This window comes from Platalea leucorodia, assembly GCF_965183815.1.
Source record: "Platalea leucorodia genome assembly, chromosome: 3".
Lineage (NCBI taxonomy): Eukaryota > Metazoa > Chordata > Aves > Pelecaniformes > Threskiornithidae > Platalea > Platalea leucorodia.
In genome coordinates, this window is record NC_138825.1 from 7,632,584 (window position 1) to 7,651,871 (window position 19,288).

The window sequence follows — 19,288 nt, forward strand, 5'->3', positions numbered from 1 at the left end:
AGAAAGGGAAGCAAGAGAGGTAGAGCTTATTGACTGGGGAGGGTAGCAAGCTAGAAAAAGAGAGGTAAGGGAGTAGATGGAATTTTGGTTTGAAAAATTCTTGGATCGCGGCCCAGAGGTATTGCTGTTGGAATCTGTGGAAAGGTATTTAATACAACATCCTTTGATTTTGCTCAAGAATTTAAAAGTTTAGATGAAAATCAAGTATGTGCTTTCAGATAAAAGTCCCTGACAATTACTACCCTGCACAGTAATAGCATGTACGCTCAAACTCATTCTTAAAAGAATTGAGTCTCAGAAGCCACAGAGTACAACCAGCCCTTCTGTTTTGCTTTCTTATTTATGTACATACTATCATAAACAGAACTACTTCAGAGCTGCTGGGAGAGGGGAAAAGAACAAAAAACCCACAGCTTTACAAAATTATTGTCTGTTAGTGTTTAAATGCCATATTCAGGCCTCATCCAGATTAAAGACATGTAATGACTGACAACAGAAGCGTATCAGAACTGGAACATTATTAAAAGCTCAGGACTTCAGTCTCACATTTACGGTATTTATCACATGTCCCTGCAATGCAGCGTGGGGTGCCTCTTTAAGAACGAATAATCTTCAAGGACTTGAAAAACATCTTCCCAGTCCTCCACATTCTCCCTTCAACCCCACAAGGTACCAACAGGAGCCACCCACATGTACCCTGTACTTAAATGCACTGCGTTTTGGGTCTAACTGCGCCAGACAGTGGAAGCACTGGGTGGAATACTTGCTTACGGCAGAGGTGCAGAAGTTGAGACAAGCGTAGGGGTTTGCCGTGGAGAAGGCTCAGTGGCCGAGCACAGAAGAAGTGGAAGCAGTTCCTGCTCAATGCCACTTGCCTGCATGAGAGGTTGGTATTAGTGGACGTGGTGTCATAACGTGTGCTTGATAATATGATGCATTATCTATAAATGCAGAAGAAAAACCTCACAGGCACATCTCGCTCAAAGCTAAGACTGTTCCAGATTTTCCCATTTTCACAAGGTTCCAGTGTTACTGGGTACCCTGATGAGAAAGGACCACAAGACCTTCACTACATAATTCGTTAGCACAAGATCCATCTCCTACATTATCACGGCTAGGCAATAAATACAGCTTTTATACAGGCTTTTTACATTGTTACCACCACTTTACAGAAAGAGATGAGAAAGTACTTTTCAGCAAGCAGGTCAGTGGAAGAAAAAGAAACGGAGCATCGGTCTCTGTGTCAGTTCAGAGATGTCATCTGTGTGCCACTTGTTTGCCATAAAACTTGCACATCATTTACTCCTCCCTTGTACTAATCCTGTTGGCACTCTGGCAGTCTGATCATTCCCATAACTCCTTTTACCGTTATACTATGGACAAGTGAAAATTTAACTAAAAATCTTAACAGTTCTATTATACAATGATCTAGTGACTACGGAAATGAAAGACAACTGTATTCCCCATTTGACATAGCTCTTCTTAGTCATCTTTCACAGCCCGTTAGAAATGATCCAGAGAACAGAGGTAAGAGAAAAATGATTAGAGAGAAAATCAGAATTGTCCTGTCCATGGACTCCTTAAAACTACTGAACTGTACACACAGAACAAAATGCAAGACTAAGGCACTTTCTTTTTCTTTTAATAATGGTAAAATTCATACATATCTACTTGTTAATTCTAGGTCTGTGTACTTTAAGTAAACCTGTAGCTGACAGGCTGTTTATTATAGCACGCTAACATTTCTTATCCAAAGTTAATGCAAAAAGTTTTAGGAAAAAGCCTATGTTTCCTTAAAATTCCCATGCTTTTATAAGCCACATCTATTCCCTTACATATTTTCAAGCTAGGTAAAAAAAATATTTACGTGAACAATTAAGTTTTCAAACAGAAGTTAACAAATTTCTAACATCACTAAATCACAAATCACGTTCAGGACAATACCCAAACCTTCCTATCTACAGTGGTGGAACAGCAAGCTGGGAACACAAGCATAAACCCCAATGTTTCTATTACGGTCATAAGTTATTACGCAGCAAAACATTATGCAGCCTCTGACTGCTCAGCAATACTTGTTTAAAAGCAAACTGTAAATTGAAAATACTAAGAAAAGTCAAAGAATATTTTTAAATCTTTGGAGTACAGATCCAGCTCTGACCAATCATATAGCACCCCCTGGCAGACATTTCTTATAGTCAACTATGGAGAACTTTCTACATTTTATCTTTCTATTCCATATTAAAAGAGAATGTAAATATTGCAGGGAAGCGAATTAAAAAGGAATATACTAGCAAATTCATTAACCCACAGGAATTAAAATGATCCAGTGAAGAATTCTGATGAGCAGTTGCTAAAATAAATGGCACAAATGAAAACAGAGAGATGAAAATAGATTTCATTTTAACAAAGCTATTTTAAATGACAAATTAACACCACTTATGCTTGTGTTGGGACCAAAGACTACTAGCGCTACTTCCCATGTTGCCATACTTTGACAGAGACAGAAACATGAATGGAAAATAAAAAAAAAACCACTCAGCATCAAAAGCATATAAAAAAATTAACCTATCTTCCTCACAGCACTACTATATCGATCTGTTCTTCATAACAAGAACTCAGGGTAAACTGTTGCTGGATGTACTATTTCTTACTACGTCCTGGAAGAAATCTCTTTTTTCCATCAAGCAGCCTGTCCTGCTCCCTGGAAGATTTTCATTCAAAGCATCTTTCGGGTACTTCGGCCCAACTTTTTTCCTGGCTAACTTGTGGCCATTCTATTGGCTGCACTTAGCCGTTCTGATTTCAGAACTGCAAGCGAACCTACAGTATTATGTCCAATTCCAGGGAGGATTTACATCATGTCTGGCCTTTTTTTTTTTTCTTTCTTTCTCTTTTTTTTATTGCCGGTGAAACACATGCACTTACCAGAGCTCATTTACTTTGCGTAGTATGGAACAGAGGTAGCAACTTTCACTGTTAGAAGACAAGCATCTTGTATCTGACCGATACCTCTTAGTTTCCTAAAATCAGATATGTATTCAGATTAACCAAGCTAATCCCCAAAACCCTTGAGTTTCTCGTCAGATCTCTTTCATTCTCACCCTAAAAACAAAGGAACAAACCACGGTCTAAGCCACTGCCCTGAGCCTGGTAGCAGCGTTCCAGCAATACGGCAAACGTTTTTCTTAACGCAATAATAGTGAAATGGAGGAGAGAACCAGGGGTGAGGTGAGGTTTGGGGGTTTGGAGGAGAGGCAGGCTAGGTAGGCAATACTGGTGCACAGGGAAACGTACAGTGTCACTAGAAGTATGACAATCTGCATGACACATCTAGAAAAGGCTCTCCCTCATTAAAGCAGCCAAGCAGCCAGAAGATAAAAGGTAATATCCTTGCATGCACAAAGTTGGTTTAAAAAACAGAAAACAAAGCAGGAGTAAATAAATATCTTGTTACAAGTGGAATGCCAAATCAACCTATAGTAGCACCTACTCTGTTCAACAACATGATGTCATTTTACTGATGACACTAGGTCATTCAAGGTAGTAAGAGGACTTGAGTGAAGAAGGATTCTCAGTAGTGACCTGACAATAAAAGAGCAGATTTTATTCAGCAAGTCTCAAAATAATGAAAAAGAGGTAGTTCTTCACACAACCCATAGTTAAGTGGTAAAGGTTTTTGCAGATGCTAGAAATTAATATGGGCTCAAGAGGAAACAACAATTTCATGGCAGAAAATGCCACTGATGACCTCCACGTCTGCAGGAACCAGTCATGACTCAGGAATGTAGAGTCTGGGATAGCAAATGGGGCAGGGAAAGGGAAGTATATATTTCCTCTGTTCTTATATTCTTCCTCAAGCATCATTTGTGGCTACTCTTGGATTCCAGTTATCAAGCTGTGTGGATCCACCGCAGCTGCTTTTGCTCTTATGTAACATAACTTACTGAAGTACTTACGGTCACTTGCACATTGTTAGAGTTAGAGGTACAAGCTTGCTGCATGAGTAGTTACCTTCCTTCTCTTTCCCTTTGAAGACTTAATATTGTAAGCAATTCTAAGATGCTGTCTTAATTCACGTTATCTTTGCCAAATCAATTACTTTGCATCTACTATAGGCTGAACAGAAAAATTCAGATAAAAGCGGTTCGGTTATTAGTAGTGCAGGCACAGATACTCACAGTTGAAGCTGTACCTTAAATTTACGTTGCCTATTTAGAGTAGAGTATACTTTTAACATTTTATAAGAGGTTGCATGATACAGTAACTTAGCATTTCTCAACTGTAATTACACTCTTAAAACTTTGATCACACTTTCAAAGCAGTCTCTCTTGCACAGGGTAACAAAGCTCTAGCATAAGCTAGCAAGGGCTCTAGTATGGGCAGGAATTAAGCTCTAGTATGGGCAGGAATTAATAAATTCAGCTTTCTCGCAGACTGTAGGCAATACAGGCAGATCACATTTCAGTTTTTAAAAAAAAAAAAAAAAAACAACAAACAACAACAACAACAAAAAAAAACCACTCACTACACTGGAAAGCCACCAGATTTCTACAAATGGTAGAAATCCCACTTCCTCGCACACTTGGCAAACAGAAGACGACAAAGCAGGTGAGCCTTGACATAACCTTGATGTAGTTCAACAAGTAACATGGTTTAAAACGTCATTTCCGTTTGGTGCTCACATACTTTGATAGTTGAGAGAATTATGGAGTGTGACCACAAAGCTCATCGTGCAGCTTTCTTTGTAACTGACCGTACGGAGAGCTCCATCCATGCAAAACCAACCGCACAATCCCACGGCCTTATAGCATGTATAACATTACTCTTGCCATCTCAGGTCCCAGAAAAGGGAGACAGAATAATGCGACTTCAAGAATATATTTTCCATGTGCAGCACAGAGAAGCCAAAACATATGCACCTAGTTCTCCCTGCTAATGCTTATTGAAAGTACATTTTTAAGATCTGGATTAGGATTTTTTCGGGGGTTGGGTTTGGTTTTTTTGTAATTAAGTTACTAAACATTTTTTCCTGATGTTTGGCAATTACTTCAGTTCTTCATAGAATAGTTTGGGTTGGAAGGGACCTTTAAAGGTCACTGAGTCCAACCCCTCATTTTACAGAGCTATTCAACAGTCATGTAATTTCAAGTTAATTTACCCCCAATTCTCCATGCAAACTCTATCATAGCAATTGTAGCAAGCATAATCAAAAAGTCTCCCATATTTTTTAAGTTTGTTACATTATTTAATGCAATAGCTCACTTCAGATAAGATCTTTTCCGGTTGCTTGGAAACAACATTCTCTTTAATTGCTTCTGAAGCACATCTAACTTTCCCTCCCCTGGTAACACTGGAAAAAACAATTTTGGCTTTCTTACATGTTACCTGTGAGACAGCTTCCGATTTCTTTTCAGCTATAACAATCCCATGTTGTAACACACGGTGCTAATGGTTGCTTTCCAGCCTCACTGACCAGAAGTCTACACATTACAAGACTAACTTTGCTAAGGACCGGTATAGAAATCAGCATAACATTTTCTGGAACAGATTTTTCAGTTTCTTTCTTGCTGTTGTGGTGTTGTTTTTTATAGAAAAAAATTCAGATGTACTGCCATTAATGATTATAGTGCAAAATTAATTGTACTCAAACCTTAAGAAAAATGATAAATTTTAAGTTGCTCAAGCAATCTTTTCCCAGATGCATGTTAGAATGGCTAATAATGCAGTCAATGTAAGTTAGTATTGTTTTCCTCCGTATCCATTTTAGGCACTTAAATAGCAGATGCTGCCTTCTCATCTGTTTTGAGAAGGAAACTGAAGCACAAGACTGTAATAGTCAAATACCTCCTTTCTGTAAATCCAGTTAAACACAGACTATCATTTATGCTAAGGTCAAGCAACAGAATTAGACAACATCTGTGAAGAATTCAGTTTTGAGTAATTTCCTCAGTATCATACAGAATATCTCTGCCACTGATTTTTTCAGCATATCGTTCCATTACCTCAATCTGAAATCATTTTTCCAGCAAAACAGTTACATAGTCTTCATTCAAGTCTTAACAGTCACAGCCTGCTTCACAGCAGCACTTCATTCCTAGAGCAGGTCCATCCTGTGCAATGGCTCAAGCATATAACCATATAGGGGTGTGTTTCAGTATGTACAAACCTGGGTGGAAGCCAGGGGTGTGGGGAGCAGAGAAGGGCTCGCAACTTAAATACCAGTATTTTTTTCATAGACATTGCAACAGCAAATGGCATTTCTGCACTGACTTTGCAATAGGATTAACTTCCCAATCCTGGTTGTTTTAATTGTTTTAACGCAAATTGCTTTGCTAAACAGAAGTATGCTGAATATAGTGAGGAGACAAAAAGAAATCACTGGTGTTTTGGAGCAGGTTTGTGAAAATATATTGGCTGGGATTACTCTTCTCATGTTTCTCCAACATAAATTCATAGTCTGGGTTAGATAAACCAAACCAGGGTACATTTTAGCTAGTAAGATATCATCTGGCAATTAATGTTACAATCTAATTACCTCTGTCACAACAGAAACACACCGGTACTAGAAACAATGGAAACTTTTGTGCATGCAAACAGAATTAGGCACGAAACCTTCCTTCTGGAGTATCTCCTACACATAAGTACCGGCTACTTTCTTAAAGAAAAAAAAAAAAAATACACACAAAAAACTCCCAAACCTTTAAGTGTTTTTTTTCTAGAGTCACTGAAATAAAGGCGTTCTGCTTAACTGAGCCCAAAAGTTGTTCTGCAAATGCTGTTTTGGACAGCAGATGGATAGGGCAAAAGTTTCAGTCATGTGGAACTAGAAATCAAAACTTTCTGTTCAAAATGAAATGTATCATGAGGATGTATGAAAATTGGCATGATCAAGTAAAATGGTGCCACTGTTTCAGGGATTACATTTAAGCATTGAGTATTAGCAACTTTGAACTGCAATTTCTGGATGTTTATCTACATTTAGAACTAGACCCAATAAAAGCCTTAATGGGAGCCCTGGGTTTCAATCTCTGGTTTAGGGACTGCTCACATATTTTATGCAGTAATACTGTTTACTGTAAAATAAAGAAACATTCTCTAATCTTCTGTGTTCTCCCCCTTCTTTGGGTAATGACCTCAGATTTCTCTCCTGTGTAACTTCAACAGGAAGCGTAGGGCATGCTTTCACCTATAGCAAACCACAGACTAGTAGTAATGGCACTTTCCAAAAGGGAGGGGGACTGGAGGAGGAAAGGGAACCACATCCTCCTTTCCATGGGTAAGTGCACTAATTTTTAGCCCAGTTTATAGATGGTGTATCAATATAACATAACAACTTCTTTTATTTTAAGATAAAAAGTTTTTGTAAGAGACCTGACTACTGCTAGTATACAGTACAATCCAAGTCTATTCTCTGGATTGGGTTGTTCCACCATATTAGAAGAAGCAAAGCCTACCTAGGTTTAAAAAAAAAAAAGGCAAATGAATTTGACAGCCTGTTTACACCAGACTAGTTCTGGACAAAGACTCAGAGATGGGTGTAACTATAGAATCTGAGAGTCAAACTGGGATCTGCTGAATTTAGATACATGGCTAGTTGGTGCTTTTAGGATCCAAGATGGATCACAACTGCAGACTTGCAGGACTCAGCTGTTAAGGAGCCTACATTTTGGTAAAAAAAAGTCCGTCGTTGGATTTAATCCTAGAATCACAAATTCACTTGAATTAGATGTTGCTATAATGCAGCTGAAGTAATAGTTCGTAATTTTTTCTATTTAGATACTTAATAGAAAATTAGTAAACTTAAACCATCTTTATATACCACAATACCATAAGCTAGTTGAATGTTAAGAACAGTGAAGTGATGCACACCTCAAAATATGAGGCACCATTTAAAATTACTCTGTCCTGTTCTTCCTACTGACACCACCAGTTTACTCACTTGTAGCCATGATACCTGGAGGACATGCTGGTATCCCGTGATCAACTGCCCATCTGTAAGCTCCTTCACCAACTAAAAAGCTAGGAGACACAGAAGAGGGAGTTTAAACAAAACCATATAACAAATCCCCCTTTTCTTGCAATTATTTTTTCTATTTGGCTTGGTCATTTTAAAATTGTAAGCTGTCTACATGTCACAGAAATGTCAGCTATAAATGACATTTGGCAACCTTATGTAGTTTCATTAAAAGACTATGCAGCTCTAACATTTAGTATTGGATAAAAACACGTGCTATTAAATTTGAAATTAATTACCAAATAGCACCAGCTTTTCATTGCGGCTAAACCAGGACAAAGTCATCTAGAGTCTTGCTCTCTATAACAACTTAGTAAGATCCTGAAGACATGAGATGAATGAGGTGAGAATGGTAAGGCATTTCCAGTGAAGTCAGCCAATGGACTGACTATCAAGAAGTCCCTTTAGAAGTACAACACGAGCTAAAAATAAGCCTTAATTAGAAGGATAAAGGTCTGTCTCATGGAGTTTTATCAAGCATTTGCAAATGAGTCAAGTCTACTAAATTTTTAATATATTTGCAAAAAAACCTAACAATTTGAGAAGTTGATTTCTAGCCAGTACTGAACACTTTACAGTACAGAGACAGTATGCACTACCATGACAATGAACGATAGCAAAAAAATTACACATAGCCATGTAGCTTTTAGGGGACAAAAAAAGTTATCTATACTGTTTCCCTTAAATAAATTAATCTGATTCCCTGAAAAGGGGAATGTGGTAGTTGGAAATCACATGTTTTCAGAAAGCTGCTGCACAACAGTACCAACAACAGCCCCACAGTAAAGGACAACAATTTCCAATCGTAACTTCGTATCTCCCTTTTGAAATAAGAATAAAACAACTGCCTAACGGATACAAGAATTAAAGACTGCAGATTTACAGCAATTTCAAAAAGTTTTACAGAAATACCAGGATTATGAACATGAGGCTAAAGAAGTTATTTCAGCTGCAAAGACGACCCTGGAGCCACATAATACTACAATTTCAGAGAATGTTATTGATATAGCAATTTTTTTGGCATTAATGCTGTTGGAAGTTTTCTTGACAGTGCTATATCTGACATCTGCAGCTTTCAGTATGCAGTATTTTGAGGTGGTACTTCCTATCTTCTCTATGACTTAACCAATACAAGAGGTGTGTCCAGTCTTTCCTTACAAAAGTGTCAAAAAAAAAAAATTATCTAGATAAGAATTTGAATTGTTAAATACATATTTCTTACCATCATTATTGCAGATCCAGATAAATATTGTTCATGTTGCAAGATACTGTAGAATAAGTTACTGGGTACTTTGGGAGAACTCAAGCATCTCCTATTAGGTAAGCTAGTGCTCAAGAAACAACCTGTCACTTTTGTTAATGTAAGAGAGAAATGCAAACCATAGCCAAACCTAATTAAGTAGCATGACTAAAAGAAGAAGGTTTTGGTCTTTAAAAGAAAAGTTTTCTATCAACAGTACATTCTCAGGAAGTGAATAAGCACTTCTGGTTCAATAAAACAATTTACACAGAAAGGAAGGGTAGGTGGAGAAAGTATCAAGTTTAAATATTAGAAGTTTTATATACAATAACTTGAATAGCGCACACGAGTCAGAAACACTGCATTTTACAAGCAATCTCACAATTGCTTTCTTAATACTTAAAAACACAGCAACATCTACTATTATTTATGAAGAATACAAAAAAAGCACCCAAGAATACCTCAAGACTTAAGTAACATGACTTTTACTTTGCTCACACTTGCATCCTTAATTCCTAGATTCCTCTCCCTCCTATAAGATGGGCACAAAGTATTTTCCAATTCTGGTCCCAAAGATTGGTTGAAGCTGACATCTCCCACTGACATCTAATTGAGGCCCCAAAACATCACAGAGATCATCCACCTTTTTTAAACTTTTCAGTTCAGATGTCTTGAAAGGACAGCATAATCACAGAAAAGTTAATATAAGCAGTTTATTAAAAAAAAAAAAAAATCAGGATCTCAGTGCTTTGTTGTCTGTACTATCTATACTGTATCTCCTATAAATTGATACAGAATTAGTTGGTAAGAGGCTCCTACAGGACATAGAGCATGAACTCAGTTCTGCAGGCAGTCAAATATGTATAACCTAAGCAAGACTAAACAGTCTTTGCACCATCGCAAAAAGCAAGTTCCGTGATCTGGTTCGGCACACAGCCACACACACAATTGTACCAGCCCCAGACGAGAGGGTGGCAAGAGGGTGGGAACCAGCAGTCTGGCACTAGGGAGATGCTTTAGTTGAGAATCATCCACGTAGCCATGTAGAAAAGCTGCAGCAGGCAAGAACGAACAGGGCAATACTTTAAGCTGACATAAAAACAGAACTACCTCTAAACAGCTACCACCAAGCTTGATTTATTAGAGGAGAAGGAAAATAGGGAATAAAGCCAGTGGGCTATAGAAAGCAGCCAAAACCCCACCAAGTCTCAAAAGCCTTTAGGCTAATTCAAAATACAATTTTCCAAAGGGGGGAAAAAAACAAAAACAAAAACAAAGGATGAATGAGTTTGTGCTCTGCTACTATGAAAGTTGGTTCTGCACAAACAAGATAAAAAGATATTTCTTGCAAATATATCAAACTAAGAGTACTCCGTAGCTGTTACGGGTTCAGAACACACAGAAGACGAAAACATCCTCCCATCCAGGAGCGGATGCTTGGATGCGCTTTCCAGTTCCAGGCAAACTAGACCATATTAATGGAAAATGCAAGTAAAAGTCTCTAAAAATGGTCTTTTAAGGTAATTTTCTCCAAGGACATGGTTATCCTGGTGCTATTTGCTCCAAACAGGACCATTTAATATGGGCTGTAGGGAGACAGGCCACACCAAGCTAAACAGAAGCGGCAGAAGGAGGTCAGGTGCATTAAAGATGGTCGAGGCGATCCTGAACGTAACAAACTCACTTTGTAACATTTATCATAAAATGCAGCAACTGCTCCGAAATCACTGTTACAAAAAAAGAAATTGTTCTGAAGAAATGTAGAACAGAGATAAAAGGTGGTGCAAGTCTTCACTCTAGGCCTTTTCTTGACTATGCACTGCCGCAAGTTACACCATGTACGTATCCTGCCTACAGTACTGTAAAACCGTGAAGCAATTACAAATCCCTCTATACCCAAAGGGGGAAAAAACAACAACAACAACAAACCCTAAGAAGGGATTCTTTCCCATATGGGTTACTATTAATACTGAAAAAGGGACACAGGCTTGAACTTAGATATCAGTAGTACTAAGGAGTTCTAAGAAAGGAGACATTTAAGTGTAGCTGTACCATCCTGCAATTCTTACGTATCTACACTTAATAGTAAACAGATGTAAGTAAGCCTTTCCTCTTAGGAAGGTCAAGATTGCGGCGTAAGAAATAGAAAATCTTCAAACCTATTACTACGAAACATCTAATCCATTATTCTGTGGCCAAAGACCACTTCCAAAGAACCATTCAATACGTAATTGCACAATGATAATAGTGCTTTTTTTTGTAAAGTTATACAATGAACAGGAATATCTTATACTATAACATTTATAAGTTCAGTATCTTCTGTTCCTGCATACATAGGCAGAGAAAACCCTGACAACACTGAGCTGATAAAATATGACAGAAGGATGCAAGGACCTTAGAAGTTCCAACAAATGCACTCATGCATTCAGGGATTCTCTACTTTAAACTTTTAAAATTTTGATTTGGATAGTGGAATTCTGTGTTTTAAACAAGATGACAAGATATTGATCCAGAATGACACACTCTACAGAGCAATTTACAGCAAATTGAGTACATCAGTTAGGACACTTGATCACTCCTTCCCGATAAGCTTACCATCTCAGAATAAATTAATTCACACTCATTAGAATTTCTTCTACTGAAAATTAGAAATGTACCACTTTGAATTGGTTTTGAACTGTCACTATAAAAACAGGTGCTGAACAGGGGTAAACAGGCCAAACTAACTGCCCCCGTGTGTTCTGTTATAGACAAGGACCTCCATAATGCCACTTATACTAATCTCACTGTGCCTGAATCTTTCTTCTGTGGTCATGTTCCAAACATTCTGGCCAGAAAACATTAAGCTAGCTTAGACCATGCTATAGAAACAGTCTCTACCACTAGGTTTCTTTAACAAGACAGGGTTTTAGGCTAAGTAGTATCGGGAAGATTCCCAAATACACTATTTTCCCATGAGAAATAAGATGAAACTTGCATATCTTTACAAATAAAAATTAGTTACTCAAATCCTGAGACTTGGTAGGAATGCAAAAATACAGCTGCTCTCTTGTCATTGACTATATATATCCCCAGGTTGTGCAGGAATATATTTCAGTCCCAAAACAACAATGTGTCATGCCAAACCCTGCCAGAAAGGCAAGGCATGAAACTGTCAATAGTCACCACCTCCAACAAACACGTGCTCTATCATTCTGAACTTGGGATACCCTGTATGTACAGGAGCATCTACCAAAGCAAGTCTAAAGCACAACCCATCATATCCCACTAGTATACATTGTTCCCAGGGTAACTAATTTGCTCTAATAAAATATACGTTCAAAATCCACAATGGGAAAAAGGAAATGAAAATATGCATTAGGTAACTCAGGTCCACAACATTTGTGCAATGAACTGTATGTATTGGCTCTGAACAGCGTTCACCTCTCGCCTCAAGTTTCAGCTCCTTTGTCTTTAAAAGCATCTGTTAGCCAAGACCTTGCACAGTGTTTGAAACATTTAGTTTTGTCCTTTGAGGGCAAGAGGATAGTTTCTTTTCCATTCAGTTATTTTAAAAATAATAGTAGCATAAACTAGGTCATGAATTTACAGCAAACATGCTAAAATGCCCAAGTGCTCTTCCTTACAACAATTAGAGAAAACACTGTGATGATGCAGACAAAACTAAATCACAAGTGCTTGCTCCTGTAGCCGACTTCAGTACTAGTTCTCCAACACCAAAAAACCCCACCTCATTTGACACTCTTTAATGTAACTCAGCTAAGCTCCGCTTTCTCCTGACATCTGAAGAAATGAGCTACAAACAGCAATTGAAATTCAAGTTCCTATTCCTTAGTAAAATTCTCCTCTGAAAGAAAACAAGTTATCTCAGTAATTACTCTTACTCTTTCTTCATTAAAGAGATTTAAATGCAAAATCTGCTTGTTGATGGTTTAGTTTCAGGGTGGCTTCTTTTGATCTATGAACTTCCTTTGCAGCATGACAGAACACTGAAATAGTGCTTTTCCTCACTGTTTAAATTGGAATACTATACCATCCAGCTACAGACTATTTGGCTAATTTTACGAGATTACAAGATTTTAATAAGAATAACATAGTAAGGAAAGTAAAATTTGTGAATCTAAATATACATATTTTAAACTACATAAATGCTGGTTTAATACATCTGCAAATACTGTAGTCCATTAGTTAGCAAATGGTAGCAAATTTCTGCGATGGGTACGATAACTGAGGATAGCAGTCAATTAATATGAATGAATCATTCAAGTTCTCTACTTGTCAATTTAAGCTGCTAATGAAAATAAGATGGTTTTAAGAGCAATCACTTCTGACACATTTCTTGGATTCTCTCCAAAATGATGCAATAATATTTAAAGTTGTTATGCATTTAATAGCTACCTCTTCCATCTAAGTATTATACCCATCTCAATAAAGGAGTGCATGTTTTCATTGTTGTTGTAAATAGTATTAAATCTATCTTTAAAATAACTTCCCATTTTGGCTAAGATAAGAGGAAGTTACTAAAGACTGCACATTTCCACACTGTAGCTACAAAATAAAGCCACAAAGACAGGCAGTAAAGTAGGATTCTTTTACATACTTGTTAAAAACTATGTTGCCTTTTTTAAAGGTAGACGGAAGCAAAGGCAGTAGACTTTTAATCTTGATGTATTTAGGGATTTTTCAAAATGCTACAGTAACAAACATAAGAATTCAGTATGACGTAACTGGAAATAATCACAGAGACAGAAATTATCACAAAATGATGTTGCCATCTATACGCAATACTTCATTCTACCCACAGCTTCATCAAGCACCCAAGATGTTTTAAGATCAGAGAACAAAGCTTATCTTCTTTTTAAAGGCACACTATCACTGGTATGTAAAACAGCACCTGCCTTCTTGGGATGAGATATAATCTTCAAATATTGCATGCAGTAGAGACGAAAGACCAAAGTAAAGTCAAGCAGAACAAAACAATTACCAAGGTGGAATTCTGCCAGCAGAGAGTTTTCCCTTCTGCCCTTCACACAACAATCTATTTGCAACTGAAACTGGATTCTTGATTCCTGAAAAGAAAAATTAGCAAAAAATGGGAACAAAACATTAAAATATTTTTCCACATAGCATTGTAGTGTTCATTTTGGCAATGGAAGACAGCTTCCTTTAATTTCCAAGGCTTTGCCAAGTCATTAAGATACACCTTATGTTATGTTTCAATTTAATAACAACTTTATCAGTTTTTCCTTCGCATGTCCTATCAGTAGTGACAAAGCCTTCTAATCAACACCCCCCCCACCTTTTTCTACTTTTTTTTTTTAAAGAAAAAATCATATTGAAATATTAGGAGTGACCTCCTACCACAGAAATCTCAAATTAAATCTATGGTATTCTACAGGCCAAAGAGGTTTTATGGGCATTAATTTTTCAAGATGGAAAGAGCTTTCATTTGGATCTATCCGGCCAGAACAGGGATTATAGGATTCAGGCTTAGCTTTCTCTCACTCCCTCATTTCCTCCTTCCCCATGGTTGGAAAGATACATTTTGTAACAAACAAGCCTTGAAACGCTTAATTTTACTATTTATTTTAGATTTATATCTGCATGAGGAAGTTATTACCACGGTTTAGAACTATTCTAGGATAAAGAACAAAGCTTGAAATGCTGTCAGAAAAGCTATTCAATAGTAACAGTTAAGGCCGTTCAATATACTTATGACAAAACCTCAACAATCCCTATTTGGGACTGTATACCTATATTTGTTTTGTACTGAAAGCTAAAACTAGACAAAAAAAAGAGAAGCACATTAGTTCTCAGATTAAATAAGTTCCATATGCAAATGTATCTAACCTTAGAACAGTAACGCACAAATCCAAATGTAACTGATCATGTGAGGGAAATTATAATGAAAAAATCTACAGTATACAGAAATTTTATGTCCCAAGCAAACAGCTTGACAGATGAGCAGCTGCGCCCATTCTCTAAAATACACGAGAGGCTTCGGTTTGGAGGCTAGCACCCTGCATAGCCTTCTGACACCATAAAGGAAACTTTGGTCCTTTAGGATCCTAATTTGACCAACTTAACTAGGAGACCAAAATATCCATTGACCTTATGATTGAGTTATATACCAGTAAGTTCTTTGAGGAGACAGAGAACAAAAACAAATATAAAGCCTAATTTAAATGCTTGCAATATTTCTTTAATAATTGCATTTCATTTTAAAGTTATCATTCTACAAATGCATCTGAGCAAACTCACTCCCGTTGTGAATACTGTATAGTATCATACGATAGTTCTGCATCAAAGGATTACCAGTGAACTAATAAGACAATATGTCACACAAAGCAAATGAACACAAAACAGTGTTTCAAGGAGCAGGAACGTCTCCCTCTTTTTTAAAGGGGGCAGAATTTATTTAAATGGGGCAGTATTTACAACGTCCCCCCTCCCCGCTCCGAAAAAGTAACAAAAAAGAACAAAATTGATCTTTGCGCTTAAATCAGTAGTTAGCTTTATAATAGTTAACATACCACTCAGTGCTCCAACTGCTCCAAAATTTAATGACTTTCCATCCATTATACTGGCATCACATTCTATCTCACCCAGAAGGTTTAGGTTAGATCCCAATCCTGCATTTGTAAAAGGAGAATCCTAAAAATAAGAACAAAACACAGTAAGGCCACATCCATAACAGACTAGATCAAAACCTTTTTACCACTGATCTGACGACACTGATCGTGGTGCAGTGCACTTTCTTATTCTAATAGCTTAATCTTCCACAACAGAAACAACAGCAATTTGAACAGGCCATCTCAAATTACTGTAATGGATACCTTACACCCTCTATAGGGCGTGATATATCTCAAGTGTAACAATGCACTGATATAAAAACCAATCACCCAACAATTTAAGATGATCATTTATATGCGAACAAGTGTCTTACAACACAAGTGAACATCTCTTCCTCCCTCCCCCAAAATACACACTTCATTTGGTCCCTAACCTGTCAGTCAATTTAAGTAACATCTAACAATCACTGCATAGACCACAGTCGGCCTTTGAAACTCATAAGTATGGCACAGCAGCGAAACGGAACTGTACCTTTCCGCAATATCCTAAGCCTATGATTGCAGCGCTGCACACAGAAGCTAAGAATCGGCACCAGTAACAATTCACTTTGTAAAACATCTGTTTGATCATTAGCATAAGGACAGTCATTGCTGTGATCAGGAAGTTTAAGCAAGACATATTTCATAGAAAGTATGGAACAACATTTAATAAACTAATTAAAAACTAACTCCTCTTTTTTAAGCACCTTATGTAGCTTTTTGCAAACTCAAGGTTCTCAAGAAATTTTGCGTGCTAGAATTAAAAAAAAAAAAAAACAAACAATATTTTTGTCCCTCCGTTTCATCAGAGCATCCCCATGCCTTTAAAACCACGAAGTTTTAAAGTAGCACAGTTCAGGAGTCTCACTGTCAGCTCAATATAACCCCCTCCTTCTAGATGCAGGCATGACATGGAGTACAGGACAAAGAAAGTGAACAGCCAAACAGTAAAATTTCAGAGAGATACTGCATGCTTTCAGAGTTTCCTCTCTATTTTTATTACAATAGTGTAACAACCTGATGTGACGAGGAAAACAGTTGTCTAGACCACATGTGAACATGTCAATGAAATTAGATGGTCATACTAGTACAGTACAGGTAACAAGCTGAATCAGGAAACCAATCTACTGGGAACAGCTCAAAGTTCTGTCTCAAACGTTAAGTGAACTGGTTCTTTTTTGTACACACTAATTTGTAAGGAATACAAGGAAACAAGAGAGAGAACACAGAAATGAAAAATAAATTTGATGTAAGTCAGTTAGCTTTTCTTAACTTTCAAATGAGCAAGTAGTGAGTAAATTCAAAACCTGTTTTGCAAGATGTTGATTCTAACTTACAGAGATATTTGGTGTTCTTAGTGTTTGAGTCATGAAAATACTATCTTCCTGAAGAATCATGAATACATAATACATGATTAATACATAATCATGAAACAGACTGCAATCTCTCCATGTTCATTTTATACTACTCATCTTTATTTTCCGCTTTTTCCTTCTGCATCCAAGAAGTAGCACAAGATTTTATCCCATTTTATCCCATCCTATTTTATCCCACACAATAACAGATCTTCAAATTCACTGTGTATATTCATTGCGGTGTTCATTTTGACAGCTATGCCTCACAGCAAATCAGTAAATTTGGAAAGATTTTATGATAACGAAACATTTGCAGTTTAGTGCACAGGGAATAACTTTCCCTAGAAGGGGGGGGGGGGGGGGGGGGGGGGAATATGGTTAAAAAAAGGCTACCAAGATGATGGCCTTGAAAAGGTGGAAGACTGCAGAGCAGCCGCTGGCTTAACCGATTTCATTGCTCCCCAGGCTCTACAAGTATGAAGAAAATTAAGTCAGTGAAGTTTAGAACAAAAGGAGCAGATAAGTGATGGAAGGAATCTGAACACGAACGGTGAAAGGTACTTGGAGGACAATGTAAGAACAGGAATGCGTTAGGATGAACTATGCTTACTCCTAGTGCTGTCAAAATTCCTTGCCCATTGGTAATCAGAGTGCATAGACCTGCAAGCCTGGAGACAAATTTCTAATGTTCTGTTCCAAAAACATTCACTCAGTGCGTTATACTCAAAAGCATGAGCAAAGAGGAAGAATTTCGTGCTCTACAGGTGGCTCTCACTGCCACAAAGCAAAGACAGCTGTTATCTTAAGAGCAGATGTCATGGCCAAATAAAGGGAGTAAGAAGGACCCATCAGAACAGAAGTCCTATTAGCGCTGTCCAGAATCCTTCTGCGGCCAAGACACAAAGCTCTCTACCATCTGAGAAACATAATAATTAAAAGAGAGTAGGGAAAAAAATATAGGATAGAGAGTGGCACTAGTTCACTTTATTTCTGAAAACCTAGATGTGCTTGATGCTTTGGCATCGCACTTTCACTGGCACAACATCAAGGACGCACCAAAAGACAACCTATTCAGAGGATCTCAAGACAAAGGGAATGCCGCCTGTTTCTCCCTACAGAATATTTATCAGAATACTATGGAATATTAGATAAATAAGAACTCTACACCAACAAAATTGTAGATGCCTCTTTGGTGGCATAACTCTCTCATTTTAGGACTCGGAAGGAATCTTACCAGTACAATCAGTCACAACATGAGTAACTTCTCCAGTAAAAAGAAATAAAGACCAAATTCCAAGCACCTGTTCAAAATTTCTGTGGAGCTTCACTTAGCTTTACAATCAGACTGCACTCAATTCAGAAGATGGTCTCAGAATCGCCAAGAGGAAGATGGTCTACGCTAACTTCACAGATCTGAAAGGCGATCTGATAACAGCTTTAGGCAGTGCAGGAACTGGGTGTGAACGCATGGAATTTTTCATACCTACCTGAGACTGGCTGAGACGAGATATAAAGCCTTTGAAAAGAGGCAGGGAAAAACCTTTATAAAAAATGGAAACAGAAATTCACACCTACTTCTATGAATAGGCAAGGACATGAAATACACCACGCAAATACATCTCTTTTTGAAAACATAAATCTCTGCAAAGTCTGACCAAAATATTTCAAGACTCTGATATACAAATGGAGGAATACAACTTATGAAAATTAAGGTGTATTTTGAAATGAAAATTCAAAACCTTCAAGGAATGCAGAAACATTATTAAAACAGAAGCGTGCATGCTTTCAAAGGGGGAAGAAAATAAACTGAGCTAACTGAAGCTGTTTCCTCATACCCTCAGACAGAAAAATGCAGTACTGCAAGATCTATATGACTACCATAGGATGGGAAAGAACCCAATCAAAGCACGTATCCAAGAAAAGGGAGGAAGGGAAAGGAGGAAAATGTTTATAATACAGAAGGTATCTTCAGAAATATACTTTCATTTAAAAACACAAGCATAGGTCAGCCTTTATATTTCTAAGGAGACTGAAAAAAGACATGAAAGCAAACAAAGCATGAGCTTTG

At 37.5% G+C, this 19,288-nt stretch overlaps 1 protein-coding gene across 2 annotated transcripts in view; it reads right to left on the reverse strand.

Moving 5' to 3' along the window:
• Nucleotides 1-19,288, reverse strand: part of TASP1 (taspase 1) — an 85,926-nt gene that overhangs the window by 54,352 nt on the left and 12,286 nt on the right. For both annotated transcript variants that reach the window (XM_082306177.1, XM_082306178.1), the window contains exons 5-7: nt 15,788-15,908; nt 14,239-14,323; nt 7,940-8,019 (exon numbers count right to left, since the gene is read on the reverse strand). In XM_082306177.1, coding sequence (XP_082162303.1) covers nt 7,940-8,019; nt 14,239-14,323; nt 15,788-15,908 — 286 coding nt within the window. The remainder of the gene's footprint in view (nt 1-7,939; nt 8,020-14,238; nt 14,324-15,787; nt 15,909-19,288) is intronic.